General features: G+C 41.5%; 1 protein-coding gene across 2 annotated transcripts in view; it reads right to left on the bottom strand.

The window, feature by feature from the left end:
- The window catches only part of dbndd1 (dysbindin domain containing 1), a 29643-nt gene that overhangs the window by 8673 nt on the left and 1905 nt on the right, over nt 1–19065 (bottom strand). For both annotated transcript variants that reach the window (XM_085452903.1, XM_085452904.1), the window contains 2 exons: nt 14692–14835; nt 10642–10779 (listed from right to left, as the gene is read on the bottom strand). In XM_085452903.1, the coding sequence (XP_085309029.1) occupies nt 10642–10779; nt 14692–14835 (282 nt within the window). The remainder of the gene's footprint in view (nt 1–10641; nt 10780–14691; nt 14836–19065) is intronic.

Below are 19065 nucleotides of genomic sequence, written 5' to 3'. Positions count from 1 at the left end.
TCTGGAAGATGCTGTAAAACCATGTGAAAGGAGTTTGATATGCTCACTTCTGACCAATGACTGAGGTGAATTGTTGAGGATATGTTAAACCAGTGGTTCCCAAACTTTTTTTGCTAGGCCCCCCTTTGTTTTACAAGAAAAATGTTCGCCCCCCTGCACAAACACATCCTCCAACCACACACACCCATATTTTGTTTCCAAACTCGATTGCGGTTTATTTCACACCTCAAACATTTAGTAAATAATTAAGCAAATACAAGTAAACTGCAATAAATTACAGGTAGTAATAAAATCCACTACTAACTCTTTTATGCTATAGCCACACCTACACGGGTATTTTTGAAAACGCAGCTGTTTCGTCCACATGTAAACGGCGTTTCAAATCACCGAAAACTGCGATTTTTTAAAACTCCTTACGTGTGGACGAGGAATACAGAATTCGTCATGCAACGTCAATGGCATGTGCCTTTTTTCACGTCAGGCTGTGTGCCACGTTATTGTTTACATGAGATGAATTACAGAATGGCAGATAGAGACAAAATACTGCTAATCTTACTATCTTCAGGTTTTACATGCTTACATATACACACGCAGTTACTGTCCCTCCATTTAGAAAGGCAGAGGCATCACGGTGTAATTATTTTACATGTAGTTGTTTCAACATTGCCATCAATACATTTGTCTCTCTGTGCAAAATGGGTTCAAAAACATAAACAACAGTGGGATACCGAGAGCCCAGCGCTGCTCCCGACGCAGGGAAAACCAATTCTGCAGGGGAGACCTACCTTGGCACTTATGCAGGTGAAGCCAAAGGGAAGATATGCTTCACCATATTTTCTAGTCTTTGGCTTGGAAGGAAGTTGGTTTGGAAACATATTTGGAGATACTTCATCTCCTGCTTTGCGTTTGTGTGGGAGCCCCATCAAAAACCTGTCCACTATGCTAGCAGTGCCCAAGTACTCTTTTTTTGTTTTGTTTTGTTTTCCATACCGTGCCCCCCCTGCAATGGCTCTGCGCCCCACACTCAATGGCGTGTCCAGCGGGGTGGCCTGGGGGGGCACAGGCCACCCCCCCAACCAGACTGGCCACCCCAGGTGCCACCCCAAAGGTAAAACAATAAAATTCAATCAAATATCAAATGTACGATTATGTTTTCACGGTGAAGCTCAGATATCCGAGTGTAAGTGAATGCAGCATCGGCTTCTGCGCTATGTGCATCACGTTAGCAAAGGTAGGAGAGCCAAGCAGAAAGACGGCACTGCAGGAAACAATTTTTCGGTGAAAGAAAATGAGGACAGAATAAATGTCCCGGTAAGTAATATTAAGTTTGTTGAGTTTAGTAAACTTCGGTGAAATTAGAATCCCAAAGAAAAAATAACACTTAAAGAATTATTGCAGCTGTGGAATATTTCAGACAGTAGGCTACTGAGGGCAGCTAACATAAGAGTTATGAGTTATAAGATATAATCTAAGTCGTAACATTACTGTATGGAGCTGCAGATTTGGTTGCAGGTTAACATCGCTGGACTGGCCATCGGGCATACCGGGTATATGCCCGGTGACTTATTTTTTTTATTTTTTTTTTGTAATGGCATGAACAATGAGAGGTGGTGGATTGGCCAGATGCAGGTCGATGTGTAAAAATTACTCAGTTGTTTGGTGGTGGCTATGGGGGAGCTTCCACAGAGGCCAGAAGGTGGATGAGGGAAGGGGAGGCAGGAGGAGAGCCCCGAGGCGGCCACCAGTCCGCGTGTCAGGTGAACTGAACTTCAGGTAAGAAGTTATGACCTGCAGTCTATCTGGGTCAGATATAAACTAAGTTTAGGTGGAGTTTATTTCGTTGTGCTGACTTTTTACCGTCAGTTACAATAACTCGTACTGCGTTCTAGCCAGCTTGATGGAGTTTTTAGGTGGGTGGGTGCTATGATGTTACTGATAGTGAACTTTATTTTATTCATAAGGTTAGTTAGTAGAGTTGCCAACGGCTCCTTAAAAAAATGGAATGGTCCCTCATTCAGAGAAAATATTACACGTTTTGTATTGAGCTGAGAAGAGACGCAGTTTGTCCCGGACTTTAGCTAGAATGGAAAAAGGCACAAAGCTGGAGTTATTGTGTCGTTACGCTGTCAGTTGCCTCTTCTTCTCTCATTCTCTCCCCCTCCCTCTCCTGTTGCTACTTCAATCATGAAACTCATCAATGATCAGCTGATCGTCTCTCTTGTTTATTTATCGCCCACTTTGCGCCAGAAAGAGGAAACCAGCAGATGTCGCGCTAAACAACAGCAGCACGTTTAAGCTTGATCAGCTGTTGTCAGAATTTATTTAATATTAATTTCTAGTATCAGCTGATGTTTGCTGGAGCCACAGCTGTAAACCTGCTGGTCATGATATCGGTTTGGTTATGTGGTGAGAGGGAAACATGAAGATGAAACCAGGAGATGTCCTTACTGAATCATCAGAGCTGAACAGGTGATGGAGGAACAGGTTTACCTTTTAGGTGACAGGAATGAGTTGAAGGGAAGTTATGAACTGTTTCTGAGAGACAAATAACACCAGGATCCTTTTCTAAGTAGCTGACAGCTGGTAACTGTGCAGGGGCGGGTCTAGGAAATTTTTGCCAGGGGGCCAGGTAGGGCATTAACAGGGAGAGGGGGGCACAAAGAAATACTTTTCTTTCTTATTCTCATTTAAAATATCTAGCTTTTATTAAATAATTATCTAAATCTTACAACTAAAGTTTTTATCTGACGTAAAATGTATAGAAATCATACATATACCAACAAGACTGTACATCACTGTCACAACAGCATTTGTTTTCATTCAAAGGCTTTATGGCTTTAATACCTGGTGGGCCGGTCTGTAGTCAAAATGCCCGATTTTCTGTCCCAGTCCAGCCCTGCAGGTTATACTGGCAGTGTCACCATGCCAGCTGACTGTATTTCATCATCAGCCAGTGTTGTTCTTTATCAATATTACCAAAGTTTACCATAAGGCAGCATAGAAAGTATTTACTTGCTTTCAGGTTTTATTCAAATGTTAGTCTTTTCAGTTGTTTCCCCACTTTTTTCCTGTTTCAAAATCAAACACCAGTTTGTGAGAAGATTATCTTCTTTTTTTAATAGGCACATAAAGTTTTACATTGGCATTGGCTAATTTGTCAATTGTTTGTTACAAATGTTCGTATTTTAATATAAAAAAAATGTTTTTGCCCAAAACATATGTGCACTATATGTCAGTAAAAATACTATGCAAATATTGATGTCCTTGAATGCTGAGTAAACACTGACAAAGCACTGATTGTATCTCTTGTACTTTATCAACGCAGTATCTAAAAACTTTGCACCGTAGTGGTTAAAATCTCATTCTAATAAGAGTTAAAAGCGCATTCGGTTATTAGGTTTATGGGGTTATTGAATTATGGTGAACGGTTGGTAGAATTGTTTTTAAACATTATCTGCCAATTACATCTGCCACCCTTCTCCAAATCTGTGCCCCTACCTGGCCCCCCCAACAAAAATTTTCTAGACACGCCACTGCCCACACTTTGGGAACCTCTGTGTTAAACTAAGCGGTACTGTTTTTGCCACTGTTATCGACTTAGCCTATGTTAGCTGCTGCTTGCTGGCATTAGTGAAACTGTCTTTGAACTAGATGTAGCATCATTTGACTCTGATGCTTAGTAAATAAACTCTCATGAGATGTACTGTAATCAAACTGTTTATCAGAGGGAAAGTGATTTTTAAGCCACCTGAAGCTAATGTTACCTAGCTTAATGTTAGCTTATAACCAACTGTTGTTGCTGTTTAGTCAGCTCTTGTCAGCTGTCCCAAGAAGGGAAGGTCACATGTGTAAGCTGCTGCCAATTAGTAACTGTGACAACATCAAGAATAAATAAATCCAAAATAAATTTATGGACATTTTCATGTGTTAGAGTCTTGACTACAGTGCAGGAGAAAAGGCTTGAGGTGGGAAGAAAGAGAACATTTTATTAAGAAGCTGGTAAAAAGCTCACTCCTTCTCAGTTTGGACCTCTTCTTTAAGAATAAAACATAGCTCTGTTTTAGTAACCACTCTAATGTTAAGCTTAAGTGTACATGGGAAGGAGAACTAGGAATTCGAATACATGAGGAGTCTTGGGAACAGGCTATAGCGAGGGTATGATCTTCCACCTCCTGTGCTCGTCTTGGACTTATTCAATTTAAAGTCATACACAGGGTGCATTTCTCTAAGTCTAGACTTTCTGAATTGTATCCAGAAGTGGAAAATAAATGCCATGGTTCTCCTTGTCACCTTAGCCACATGTTTTTTCTGTGTCCTGAGCTACAAGGTTTCTGGACAGGGTATTTTGCTATTATGTCAACTGTTCTTGGGGTAACTCTTCATCCTTGTCCTCTGATTGCTGTATTTGGGATTCCTGTTCGCTCACTTACACTTGATTCCACACAAAAGGATATATATATATATATATATATATAAACACCCAGCACGCCCCTGCGGGCGGTTTATCCTTCAAGCTCGGGTCCTCTACCAGAGGCCTGGGAGCTTGAGGGTCCTGCGCAGTATCTTAGCTGTTCCCAGGACTGCGCTCTTCTGGACAGAGATCTCCGATGTTATTCCCGGGATCTGCTGGAGCCACTCGCCTAGCTTGGGAGTCACCGCACCTAGTGCTCCGATTACCACGGGGACCACCGTTACCTTCACCATCCACATCCTCTCGAGCTCTTCTCTGAGCCCTTGGTATTTCTCCAGCTTCTCGTGTTCCTTCTTCCTGATATTGCTGTCATTCGGAACCGCTACATCGATCACTACAGCCGTCTTCTTCTGTTTGTCTACCACCACTATGTCCGGTTGGTTAGCCACCACCATTTTGTCCGTCTGTATCTGGAAGTCCCACAGGATCTTAGCTCGGTCATTCTCCACCACCCTTGGGGCATCTCCCATTTTGACCTCGGGACTTCCAGGTTATACTCGGCACAGATGTTCCTGTACACTATGCCGGCCACTTGGTTATGGCGTTCCATGTATGCCTTGCCTGCTAGCATCTTGCACCCTGCTGTTATGTGCTGGATTGTCTCTGGGGCATCTTTACACAGCCTGCACCTGGGGTCTTGCCTGGTGTGATAGACCCCAGCCTCTATGGATCTTGTGCTCAGAGCTTGTTCTTGTGCTGCCATGATTAGTGCCTCTGTGCTGTCTTTCAGTCCAGCTTTGTCCAGCCACTGGTAGGATTTCTGGATATCAGCCACCTCCTCTATCTGCCGGTGGTACATACCGTGCAGGGGCCTGTCCTTCCATGATGGTTCCTCGTCTCCCTCCTCTTTCTTGGGTTTCTGCTGCCTGAGGTATTCACTGAGCACTCGGTCAGTTGGGGCCATCTTCCCAATGTATTCTTGGATGTTCGTTGTCTCATCCTGGACTGTGGTGCTGACACTCACCAGTCCCCGGCCCCCTTCCTTCCGCTTAGCGTACAGCCTCAGGGTGCTGGACTTGGGGTGAAACCCTCCATGCATGGTAAGGAGCTTTCTTGTCTTTATGTCAGTGGCTTCTATCTCCTCCTTTGGCCAGCCTATTACCCCAGCAGGGTACCTGATCACGGGTAGGGCGTACGTGTTGATGGCCCGGATCTTGTTCTTACCATTCAGCTGACTCCTCAGGACTTGCCTGACCCTCTGCAGGTACTTGGTGGTTGCAGCTTTTCTAGCGGCCTCTTCATGGTTCCCATTCGCCTGCGGGATCCCCATGTACTTGTAACTGTCCTCTATGTCTGCAATGTTGCCTTCTGGTAGTTCAATCCCCTCAGTTCTGACTACCTTCCCTCTCTTTGTTACCATCCGGCTACACTTCTCCAGTCCGAACGACATTCCAATGTCATTGCTGTATAGCCTGGTAGTGTGGATCAGTGAATCGATGTCTCGTTCACTCTTGGCATACAGCTTGATGTCATCCATGTACAGGAGGTGGCTGACAACTGCTCCGTTCTGTAGTCGGTATCCGTAGCCAGTCTTGTTAATGATCTCACTGAGGGGGTTCAGGCCTATGCAGAACAGCAGTGGGGACAGAGCATCTCCTTGGTAGATCCCGCACTTGATGGTGACTTGTGCTATGGGCTTGGAGTTGGCCTCTAGTGTTGTACGCCACATCCCCATTGAGTTCCTGATGAAGGCTCTTAGGGTCCCATTGATCTTGTACAATTCTAGGCATTCCAGTATCCAGCTGTGGGGCATTGAGTCATAGGCCTTCTTGTAATCAATCCAGGCAGTGCACAGGTTGGTCAGTCTGGTCTTGCAGTCTCGGCTGACTGTTCTGTCTACCAGTAGCTGGTGTTTTGCGCCTCTGGTATTCTTGCCAATTCCTTTCTGTGTCCCGCTCATGTATTGACCCATGTGCCTGTTCATCTTAGCCGATATGATGCCTGACAGGAGCTTCCATGTAGTGCTGAGGCAGGTTATTGGTCGGTAGTTGGAGGGGACCGGTCCCTTCTTGGGGTCCTTGGGGATCAGGACCGTCCGGCCTTCAGTTAGCCATTCCGGGTGTCTCTCGTTAACTAGCAGCTGGTTCATTTGTGCTGCCAGACGCTCGTGGAGTGCAGTCAGCTTCTTCAGCCAGTAGGCGTGAACCATGTCGGGCCCTGGTGCTGTCCAACTCTTCATACTGGAGACCCTTTCTTGGATATCTGCCACTGTGATGGTTACTGGACCCTGTTCAGGGAGGTCGCTGTGGTCTGCCCTCAGATCCTCTAGCCACTGAGCATTGCCGTTATGGGTTGCATCCTTCTCCCATATGCTCTTCCAGTATTGCTCCGTCTCCAGCCTTGGTGGTGCTGTTCTCTTATTGTTCCCTTGCCACTGAGAGTACACCTTTGCTGGTTCTGTGGAGAACAGCTGGTTTATTCTCCTGCCTTCTATCTCTCTGGTGTACCTCCTCAAGCGGCTGGCCAAGGCTGTGAGTCTTTGCTTGGCAGTTTCCAAGGCCTCAGGTATGGACAGCTTGCTGTATTTCTTAGGCACCTTATTTGTCTTACCTTTCTGCAACTCCGTTAGTTGGCTAACCTCCCTCCGTGCTACTTTGATCTTGCCCTCTAGCCTCCTTCTCCATGGAGGGTACTGCCCCTTGTCGCTGTTCAACTTGTAGCCAAGCATCTCACTGATCACTGCTGCCGTATTGTAGATCAGCTTGTTAGTGTCGGTAATCGTGGTTGTAGGTATTGCCCGTAGTGCTGCATTAACATCATCTAGCAGACCTTCTGAGGGTACTTCACGTAATCTTGGTAACCGGCTACGGGGGATCCAGGTTTCAAGCTTGGCCATGATCCTATTTTTCAGGTCAGTTCCTCTCACACTCAACGATCCTTCTCCTATCGCACTTGGGGCTATGTACCCAATCTCGGGTGGGGGTGATGATATCGCCCCCCTGACCTGGCGTCCTGACTCCTCCTTGCCGTAGCATTTGTGTTGTACCTCGTCAATCTCTAGCTGTGAGAGCAGTCCCTTCTTTCGAATGTTGGAACACTGAGCTACTAGTTGTTTCGCCGTCATTGTGGATGTTGGGTATCGAAGAATCCATAGGTCCCTCATCCTATTCATGTAGCCCCTTCCGCCGGGGTTACTTGTGTAGTAGCATTCCAACAACGCCCTATTTTCGTCTCTTGCCCACCGATGCCCACCGATGCCTTCCAGTTATATATATATATATATATATATATATATATAAAGTTTATTTACTTAGGAAAATGAAGAAAGGTTGATTGTATTTCGGTAACTGCAAGTACTGTTGTTTTCTTTTTTCAATAAAAATATTTTCAAAAAAAAAAAAAACATAGCTCTGGTCCTTCACATCTTGACTCTGAAAGGTGCTGAAGGCATTAAATATCCTTCCACAGCACACCAAAATCTATGGCTTCTTTTCTCTGGCTTTGTTGTACTACGTATGTGGCCGGCCTCTTGCCACATACATTAAACTCCACTGGGAGATCTCCTTCCTGGCCATTGTATTCAAACATGGCAACTTCAACAAACTGCAAACCCAAACCTATGTATTTTTAATAGATTAACTATAAGTTTAAGATGGTGCATCAGTTTTTTTTGGATGATGCAATTACACAATATTATATGCATATTTATTATTACAGCATCCTCTTTTTTTCTATTAAAAGCCTAAATAAATTACTGAAATTACTAAATTATTAAATTTTTTCCATCTAGCTGAGTTGCTACAGTGAACCATGAGAATACAGTTATCAGCATACCATTACATACAGCACATAAAACAGAGTGGATTTACTAAAAACAAAGGAAAAAGTCTATTTTTGGACATAAGATGTCCCTGCAGTAACCACTGTATCTCAAATTTAAATAAATGACTACAGAGTTGGAGGCAGCAGTATATAGCACAGATCCCACTGGGGCTATAACTCACACTTAACACACTGTGTCATGATATAGAACAGTAGCAATAAACAGAAAATAAAAATGAAAGAGGTTAATGCTGTTACTGTAGGTGCCTATAAGAGTGTACATGTCATATCATCACCAGCACTGCTGTGTTACGGTGGATTCAAACAGGGTCAGCACTTTATGCTAATATGTGTTCAACCTTCTTTTAGGTACTCTTGGACAAACAAAGAATGAACGCCCCACTGTCCATGGAACGAAAATAGACTGCTAATGTTTATATCAGACTTTTAAATCTTAAGCTGACAAAAACCTATAGTGCATGTTGAGACGCTCAGAGGACAAAGTTGACTTTGCATGTGCAGCACGCTGCTACCTATGGTGTTTTTTTGTTTGGTTTTTGCACAACAGCTTTTTTGCACCTGCTGCTATGACAGCGAACCGTCTCACCTCTTTAATACGCACAAACCCCATGTGCTGTATTTGACTAATTTGGCTGATGTGGGGTTGAAGTGATGCAGCTCCAGCCCTTAATCACTATAATCAATATGAAATTCTTTCCTCTCACTGTTAGGCGACGTAAAAATGGAAATTAACCAAGTTAAACTGCCCCTTTTACTTAACCACTGTGACACTGTGAAATATGTTTTTAATGAGTCTGTGAAGGAGTCACATGATATTTCAAATCGTTACAGCTCAGCAGGCTGTTTTAGGACCCTGCTGAGCCATAATGATTTGAATCTGTCTCTTGCACACACACGGTCGTGTTTCCATTACTTCAGAGGACTTTACATTGACTCGCATTCAGTTCCTGGAGACAAAGGCCTGTTTAATGCTTGCATTGACCTAATCTTACTCTACCCTTATACAAGGTCTTACAGTACTAACACTGATCGATTGATTTTGTTGGGGCTTGTTGATGTCAGATCAACAATGTTACTGCGTAAACAGGCGCATGTCCCCACAAAATGAGTAACACAAATACACATTCTGTCTCTCTTACGCACACCCTCCACCCCCACAAAATGATTGCTTCTTTACTTTTTACACCCACAGTCACTAATCTGGGAAATGCTTCCCTCGGCAATCAAGCTACAGGGAAAAGAGTTGCAAAAAAGTTTTGCGCCTTGCATAAATTAAAATCTGTGCATGGAGTACAAGATATCTTAAGGAGATTGCAGAATGAGGATAATCAGTTTTTGTATGTGCCGTTGTCTCAGCAAACCTTGAGGAAATATAACATATGGTGCAAAACTCTCATTTCAGGGGAATGGGGAGTGCAGAAGTACAGTCTATGAGGCAAAACAGCATTTGTACAAATCCAACACACTTGAACCTTGATTTAACGTGACTATCTTTACTCTTCAACACAGTCTGAACACTCCTAGGTAAGGTTTCTTGTAATTTCTCTTTGGAATCAATGTCATGCTGAAATATGAAACTGCTGCCACTCAGATCCTTTACAGATGATATTGAATATTAGATCAAAATGTGATGGTTCTTTTAACCACTGGTGGAAATGCAGTCCCAAACAATGACAGCACCTCCACCATGTTATACAGGTGGCTGTAGACACTCACTGTTGGATCTCTCACTTGACTGCTTCAGACATATTGATAACAATTTCATATTTGGATTCCTCACCCCATCAGACCTGGATTTCCAGTCCAGTTCTTGTATTATTGGCATACCTCATACCTTTCTCCCTGTTTCCCTTCCTAAAGAATGGTTTTTGGATAGTTACCATTCCACTGAGAGCATTTCTGGAAAAGCTTCATTGAATAGTAGATGGATCAGCTGTAGGGCCATGTTTCTCTCAGTCTTTGCTGGATTTCCCATCATGTTTCTTAAAGACACAACTTTCAAATAATGTTCATCTACCTTAAATAGTTTCTTTAGGCCTGCCACTTCTTTGGCCCTCCACTTGTCTAATTCCCTAAACATTTTGAAAGGACACACCGCACATCGTGTTGAGATATGCCAACATGGTCAGGTACAACGAATGTTCTGAAAATTAGTGAAAAAGCAACTCAAAAATAAATAAATAAATTGAGAGACCTTGAGACAGGCGGCACAACTATTGCTCAAGAAAACTTTATAGAATTACAATAAAGTCTGTTTCATCAAAGGCAAATATAAATAAATGAGGGGTGACTTGTACACTCCTGTAATAGTCCTGGTTCTCTTTACTTTCATGTTTTAATGATCAGTGTTTATTGCAACATATATATCTAATCTCAGAAATCCTTACCTGCTGGGGACTCATTGTGGTTTTCCTCATCAGAGTCAGCGAAAACTTCAGCCAGCTCCTGGTCAGACATATCGGTAAGTTCAGTGAGATCCAAGAGGTCAAAGTGCACCTCTAAAGAAGAGACACTGCTCAACGGTTCTATGAAGCAGAGAAATAAAAGAGTCCTTTTAGTCTGGAGAGAAAATGGGAGATTAAAATCACTCATTTTTGCTCATAGTGCAGAAAAAAGTGTCTCTTTCAAAGAAGTAGGAGATAAACTGCATATATTTCAACAGCTCAAGTAAGGAGCTCTTGAATCTATTGTACTGATAATCAGATCGATACCTGGCTCTTGCAGTGCTATTGTAAAATCGATTTCTTTTCTGCTCCTGCATCCACTTTAATCTGTACAACTTGTACAGTGCTCTCTATTACAGAAGCATTTCACATACTGTACATTTCCTTAAATCTGTGTCTGATTTTGATGCTTCATTCAGTGAATTCCTCTCTCACCATGACGCCCCTTGTGTTGACTCAGGAGCTTACTGAAGAAATGAAACAAGAGCTCTGTAGAGATGAAAATAGCCAGATCTTCATTTTTTTTCTCTTGGGTGTGTTGCACCTGTTCTTTTCTCCACAAGCTTGTGATTCTTCAGCAGGCCATTTCGTCCGCTGCTGCACAGAACCGGGTGGTATTAATGTACACGGGGTGTGCACCCAAACGCCTGACTCAGCTTTCCAGTCAAAGTGCCTCCAAAGGTGAGATTTTAATGTAATGTATGCAAAGTCAGATTTATTCAGAGATCTAAATAATCTTTGCATAAAGTGCACCAAGAGAACATCTGCTTGTCTCAGCATTACCCAAGTTAGGAAACAATTAGATGTAATTGAGCAGGACTAATCTAACAGTATAGTGAGAAAGAGGTCTCTGGTGAGGCAGACTGACGTGTGCTTGCATTTCCTTATCAATCAGTGGGTGCTAGCCTTACATGCAAAGTCCTGACTAAAGCACATCATTGGCTGGTTGTAGCGTGACTTGTAAAAAAACGATGGGCTCCATGACAGGTTGTTATTATCCCGTGCTGTTTGCGTGCTATTTTCCAGGCAGTTTAAGGCACTGTCTCAGGCTGAAGCAGCTGAAGAAGCAGAGCCCACTCTCCTCCTGCTGCTCCTTGTCTGCTGCTATATTTCATTTAATTCATCATGGTCCTGATAGAGCACATATTGATTTTTAAAAGACTATTTATTATGCCAGGGAAGTAGCTGTGTCATTTTTAAGATATAAGAGAAACACTCAGCAGAAATCCCAAGAGGAATGAAACAGGAAGCTGTGACAAAGAGAATATAAATATAAGTAACTGAATATAGTAGACATTTGAAATATATTAAGGATTCAGCTAGCCAGCTTCCATTATCACTCCATTAACCACCACAGTACATATAATTAAAACAGCCACAGAAAGACTCAGCAGAGAGCTCTCAGAACTTCACATCCAAAGCTTGAAGGTCTCTATTTCTGCTGTCTGGGATTGGTTTTAAATAAGCACTAAAACATACAATAACTGTTTAAAAAAATCATAAAAGTTCTTTTTTTCATGTCTTTAGGTTGATTCTTGTGCATGTTTCTGAATATATATTATGTTTTCTGCAGGCAGAAAGGTGCTTGCTACAGTTATCAGTATTTTTAACTGCATTTTGGGAGGTAAAAAACTAAGGCAGTGAAACATGAAGAAAACTGTGGGGGAGGAGATGAAGAAAGATGAGGGAGAGGCAGGGCGATGGGAGAAGAGGGAGCGTTAGGTAAGGAGCTAAATCTAAAATAATAAAACGGGTATGGCGAAGAAAGAGACAAGAGGGGGAAATGAGGCATTATGTGAAACAACACAATACCTCCTTATAAGTTCTGTCATTATTTTCAGCTGATAAGGGTTATTCCCTTTCTATTGCGCTTGCTTTTAACCGCCTCTCCCCCATCTCTTCTTTTTCCCTTTTCCACACCCTTTCTCCTTGAATAATTGATCAGTCGGTTTCCAGTCCCAGACAGACACGCTGAAACAACTGCCTCCAGTTCAAAAGCCAATCAGTGGCACTCTGAGAAGTCAGTGGGGAGAGGGGGAGGACAAAAAGCAAAGACTCCTGTGCATACAGCAGATGTAAGAGACGACCATTTCTTGGCCGGTGGCCCGCACATTCACATTCATTCATTTTGTCTCCTTCTTCACTAATACTATATTTTTTCATCACATGCTTGCAGTCCATGTGTGCAAAACAAAAGTCCCCTGATTTCAATAGAACCTCGCATTTAAAAGTCTCATTAACTTCAAGACAACATGACTATTCAGTATTCTCATTTTTCCTTTTTCTTTCCTCTCTTTACAAGTATAAATGTACAGATAGGTTCAAATGGAAGAGCAAAAATAGGGAGAATGGATAAGAGGGAGGGTTTCACATTTGGGAGAAGGGATCAGAGAGTGGAATGGATGCGCCGTGCATCTTGGATCTGTATAATCCCCTTTCTTTCCTAGCCTATCAGGGCTCTGAGGTCATCAGTTCAGCCTGAGCAGATTGTAATAATGACTGAGACCAATGAAGTGAATAAGACTGACACCAGGCTAAGCTATTGAGATGTATATATTAAACAAAGAGTGTCAAAAATTTCTATCATGTATATAATGCATTCTTTTTAACGGATCTGAATGTTATTGATAAACATGGCCTAATGTTGTTTACTTATTTTCTGTTGGATTGCTTGTTAATGAATAAATGAGGTGTAAATGCTACACACATAGCAAGAAGAGTGCTTCACTAGGGGATGAAATCCAAATTAAAACACGCTGGAAACACAGGAAAAAGAGCTAAAATACCTCATCGAAACGATTCAAACGCCGGCCTCTGCAATAGCCCACACAACCAGAGTAAACCAACATTTGCCTACATTTATCTAAATATCTTTTCCTTACAGGATGTTTTAATTTGAAGGACACAAGCTGAATTAAAATCCTAATTAAAATTCCTTTGATCTTACCCACTTTCTCCTATTAAAGAAACTGATAGTATGGGCGGTTGCCATAAATGTTTTATTTCTTTCCATCCATGCAATCAGAGTGCAATTGGTTTACAGTGCGGCTTTCTTTGGCTTTGTTCCTGCAAACCAAATGATCTTTTCTGGGATATTAAGATGTTTGATTTTTTGAGGCTGAGCCTAAAAATAAGCCTTGCAGATGACTCAGGAGCAAACTGCAGCTCTAGGAGATTATTTGTTTCTGTGCCATTTTTGGATGACATCGTGTTCTTTAGCACTTTAGCGTTAATGAATGACTCTCACTGATCAGAAGGGTAATCTCGTTCAAATCAGACTCTAAATGTTTTGGAAACATTTCAAACCACCAGTCTAGGTTTCACTCTCTCTCCATAGACTCTCTTGCCATAGACTATTAAGCTGAGCTGCCAGGTAGCGCGATTATGTCGTGGGTTACGTTAAATCAGAGAGACACCGAAATTGGCCTGTGGATGAGGTGTCTCCTTGAAAAAGAGTTCAGTTTGTGAAGCAGAAAAAGGCTGCCTTGTCATCCATGTAGCTCCTGTATTCGTCTCTGTGCTTTTGTGCCTTGGGAGTCTGGCACTTACAGAGAAGCCTCTGTATGAGACTGATGCACAATGGGTCTGTTCAGTCGAGGCTGTGGTGCTTTGAGAATGTTGGACCAGAATACATAAAACAGGCAGTAGTAAATCCAAAGGGATCCATATACCTGGACTTGACTAAAGAATGCTTGTATAATCCATAATTACATGTGTGAAGTATGTATTAGAGCTCCACAGATATGTTAGTATGGGATTGTTATTGTGTTATGATATCAATCCGTGACCGGCACTGATAAAATACATTTTCACAGAAGAATATCCTCTTCCATCATTACTTATTTTCTTCATTAGAGACTATTGATCAGGTATCTTGCTCAAGGCTTTTCCCATTTATAATTAGCCTGTAACACCTCTTTACTGCCAATGAATATTCATCACTATTTCATTTTGCTAAAATAACCCACTCTTTATACTATCGCTTGTACTCACGTCTCTTCTCGTTGATGTGCAGCAGGCTAGCAGTGTGCCCTGACAAGCTGCCCTCCTCCTCTGCTAATGGGTGCTGAAACAGCTCCTTGGACAGGTCACCTGAGCTGGAGGGCTTCAGCAGCTTCTGGATGTCTTTATTGGGCTCTGTCATCCGATGAAAACCCAGAAAAGGAGATTGAGCATAAAAGAGAGAATTAAAAGGAAAGCTAAGGAATTTTAAGCCTCAGGTAAATATTAGGTATGCTTTATTGTTGCTAATCAAATGCAATTTAAGGCAACACAATAATGCAGAGAAGATGTTGAGTAATGAAATGAAACAAAGTACTCAGAAATTTTCCAGAACTGAAAGAACTTATTATTTGCTCCCATGTTTGCCATGTTTAGTGATAATCCTCCTTGTATAACCACTATTATGTGTTTTCCAAATCAGACACCAGCTGGCCATTAATCCCAAGCTACCTGCGTCACCTTATAACGCTCAAGCATCTCAGCTGCTTGTCTTTTTGTTATATAATGCAAAAAGTTCTTCACAACATCTATGCAGCCTACGCATCAGTGTCAGTTTAGTGTTTAATGGTACATGTCTGTCATACACAGTTAGATGCATACATTTGTGTATAACCACATATACACCACTCTGTGTACCACCACAGTGTTATTTAAACCAAACAGTCACAATTTGATTAAAGTCAGTTTTTCAGCTTTAATTCAAGGAGTTTAACAAAAATAATTAATTGCTTAGGAAATCAGTGACTTTTATGCACAATCTTCCAACTGAAAGTAATTGGACAACTGAGTGAACTGGACAAGCAGTTTAATGAGGTCTGTTCCTTTATTATTTCATGACATATTAAGCTGATAGAATATATCAGACTGATTCCAATTGTTTTACTCGCACTTGTTAGGGTTGTTTATTGTTTTTGGGATGGCGGATTGGCCAAATCAACAATCTGCTACATTGTTAAAAGGAAGGAATAACAGGTCATTTCATCAACACCAAAAGGCCTGAACGATCAAAGAAGTGAAAGAGCACTAAATTGCACATTGATCGAATTATCTCCACCTTCACACCTTCACAACATTTAAGCAAGTTGAGAAAATGTCTACAAGAATCTGCACAGTCCTGGAAAAAATTCGTTGAAATGATTAACTTATATCGGAATGATGGAGAATATCGAGAAGGAAAGAAAGAGCTCGTGAGCTGAAGTATAACACATTATCTGCCAAGTATGGTGGAGGCAGTATTTATAGGCAGTATGGCATTTGCATCTATGGCTGAAGGCAGAGAATCCACAAACAAGGAACAGCTGAAGATGGCTACAGTAAAAGCCCAACACAGCATTTCAAGAAAAGAAAAACAGCATTTGGTGATGTCCATGGGCTACAGACTTCAAGTAGTCATTGATTGCAAAAAAATATTTATCCAGCTATTAAAATGAATATTCTCATATTTAACATTTCTCCAATGTTGCCATACTGTAGTTCAATATCCAAAAATGTGGAACTACGTATCTATAAGAATGGCTATAATTCCTAAGCAGTTAATGGAATACTTTTGTTAAACCTCTTGAATTAAAGCATGTGTGGTTCCTTTCAGTGAGATTGGTGTTGGCTTTTTACAGATCCCTAATTCATCATTTCTGCTTTACAATATAGTCACTATTACAAAAGATAATGCATTCTAACAGCCCGGTCATGTTCCCAAAAACATCTCAAACATCTATTGAAAACAGTTCACAGAGGCCATTAACAAAATCTGAAAATAGTAGAGACTTAAAATAGCATTCTTCCACACTCAGAAGCATGCATAAAATCTAAATTGGTTAAACTTGATCAAGGTTAAATTTTCACCTGTTTGACAGAGCTGAAAGCACAATGCAGTATGTGAGGAGACTAAATGAGGTAAGCTGCACATTTAGTGACAGGAATAGAGAGCGTAACCAGTATTCCAGACACTGGTGGGAGTTTAAAATTATACAATAGTTTTATCAGATAAGTAAACTTTCTGATCACCACTGCTGTCATCTGGGTAAGCTCTTCCTTCAGATCGGTGCGCTACAGCATGTGCATATATTATTCTAAGTTGTAACCCAAAACATGTTTTGTGAAGTCACAGTGACCTTGAACACCTAAAAAAATCAACTTCCCCGACATACTGCGTCGTGAGATTGCGACAGCTGATGTTGCCAAGGAGACATTAACCATACATTTGAAAGTAAGGGGAAAAAAGCTGAAAAGAAGAGTCATTTGTTTATGGCGCAACATGTAGCAATAACTTTGGCTGCATTTGATGATAACATGCAGAACAGATGCAACTGTGGGAGTACAGCAGCTTCCTGGTGGGCCTCACCAGATGGTCTGTACCATTTCTGCTTGCAGTATGTTCAGACTTTGGAATTTCTTATTTCAGATGAAAAAAATATGTTACAGCCAAGGTGAAAGCAGAACATGATGGATTTTCATTGCAACCTAAGATGCAAAGTGTTTATCGCCAGCTATTGATTAATTTCCCCAGTGAGGAACCACACAAACTGAAACACTACACATTTACCCCTGTTGTTATAATGAAATGTTTGCTCAATATTTTGACTATAAACAGCTCTGGTTTCTATTTCCTTCAATGAACATTTGTTTCCATCCATCCATCCATAAGGAAATGTTGCCTTTTAGATAGAAGATACATGTAAGACACCAACAAATACATGTGTGTGTATGTATAGGCTTGCATTTAGCATTGTAGTTAAAAATGACTGTCTCCAAGGTGCAATATTAATCAGTAACAGCTGAAAAGGTCTTTATTGGAAGTCACAGTATTCTTTGCATATACAGTTAGGCACTTTGCACAGATGGTCTGATCTAGCCACCAACTGCTACAATGTCTGTGAAGAAGCCCGAGTAAATAATGACAATGTAAGTCAGTGCTGTTAAAAGACAGCCAGTCATACATGTGCCCTTTTTCAGGATGCCACTGACCCTGTCTTGAGCTGTCAGCCATGACTGTCTATGAATCAGCTAACCCGAGACATGCAGACAGATGGTGGGAGATGTAGAAACAGAGCGAGGGAGGTTGGTGGGATGGTGTACTGTACGACTGCCAAAAGTTGAATCAAATTCACAGCCTCGGTGTAATAAATCAGTTGCTGTTTGACTGTGTTGCACTGGCAGGAAAAGTTAACATGGTCTATGACCTTGCCAGGTCATTGTGCTTGCTAATTTCTCTCTGTCTTACATCCCATATATGCTCTACTCATATTTTACGCTACACCCGCAGTGGCAGATTTATATAAACATTACTCCCACGGGGAAGTGATTATACAGAGGATGATGAATATTTGGCTGAATTGAGAACACAGTTAACATGGTTTACAGTGTTTTTAATGCAGTTTCTTTTAACATTATTTCTCATCCTTATAGATAAGACAAAGGCCTTTTTTAATAAGCTGTTACTGTTCTTAATTCAGAATCTCCCTTCATTCAAAGCAGTTGCTGTGTTTGCCACATGATGCCATCAAAAGGTCATGCTTTGTGACCCACTTCTGTGATACATCACAGTAATGATGTTCACTCTAATTCAATCACATCTTAATGGACAAATATGATCATTATTTGTAGTGGGCAGGTAGCTCTGGCAGATAGCATGAACATGCACTGCTGAGATAAAAACAGTGGTACAGGGATCAAGGCCAGGAAATGGCATTTTCCATTTAAAATGTAATTTCATTCAGTACTGCTGAAAATGCTCTTATAGCGACATACTTTTACTTAGTGGACCACAGTGGATAATAAATCAAACAATCAAGAAGTGATTGAAGTGTAAATTTTAAGCTTCAATTCAGAGTCTCAAAAGCAATAAACTGACTGAGAAAAAAAGTTTCATGGACAAGTGAGGCCTGTTCCTTTGCAATTCCATGACAAACAGATAAAATATAGGGAGGAGAAACCCCTTACAACATCTAGTCAAGCCAAGGACGCTCTTGAGGATGCAGGTGTATCATTGTCAAAGTCTACAATCAAGCGATGCCTTTATGAAAGCAACCACAGGGTTTATAACAAAGTTCAAACCACTGGTTACACTTAAGAACAGAGAGGTCAGATTCAGTTGTGTCAGAAATCAACAGATGAAACCAAGACTCACTTGAATCAGTATGATGTAAAAGCATGGAGAAGGAGAGAAACACCTCATGAACAGAAGTATAACACATCATCTGTCAAACATGGTGGATGTAGAGTTATGGGAACGGGCCACTGGTGTTTACTGCTGATAGAAGTAGCACAGAGTACCAGGATGAATTATAAGGTGTACAGGGCTATACTTTCTGCTTAGATAAAAACAAAACAAAACACTCCAACACTTTTCCTGGCTGCAAAAGCAAC

Source organism: Copadichromis virginalis, linkage group LG1 (assembly GCF_057382275.1).
Source record: "Copadichromis virginalis isolate Kocher_CV1m ecotype Utaka linkage group LG1, C_Virginalis_male_GT1.1, whole genome shotgun sequence".
NCBI lineage: Eukaryota > Metazoa > Chordata > Actinopteri > Cichliformes > Cichlidae > Copadichromis > Copadichromis virginalis.
Note: the sequence above shows the minus strand (reverse complement) of the source record. Positions and strands in the feature narration are given on the sequence as shown.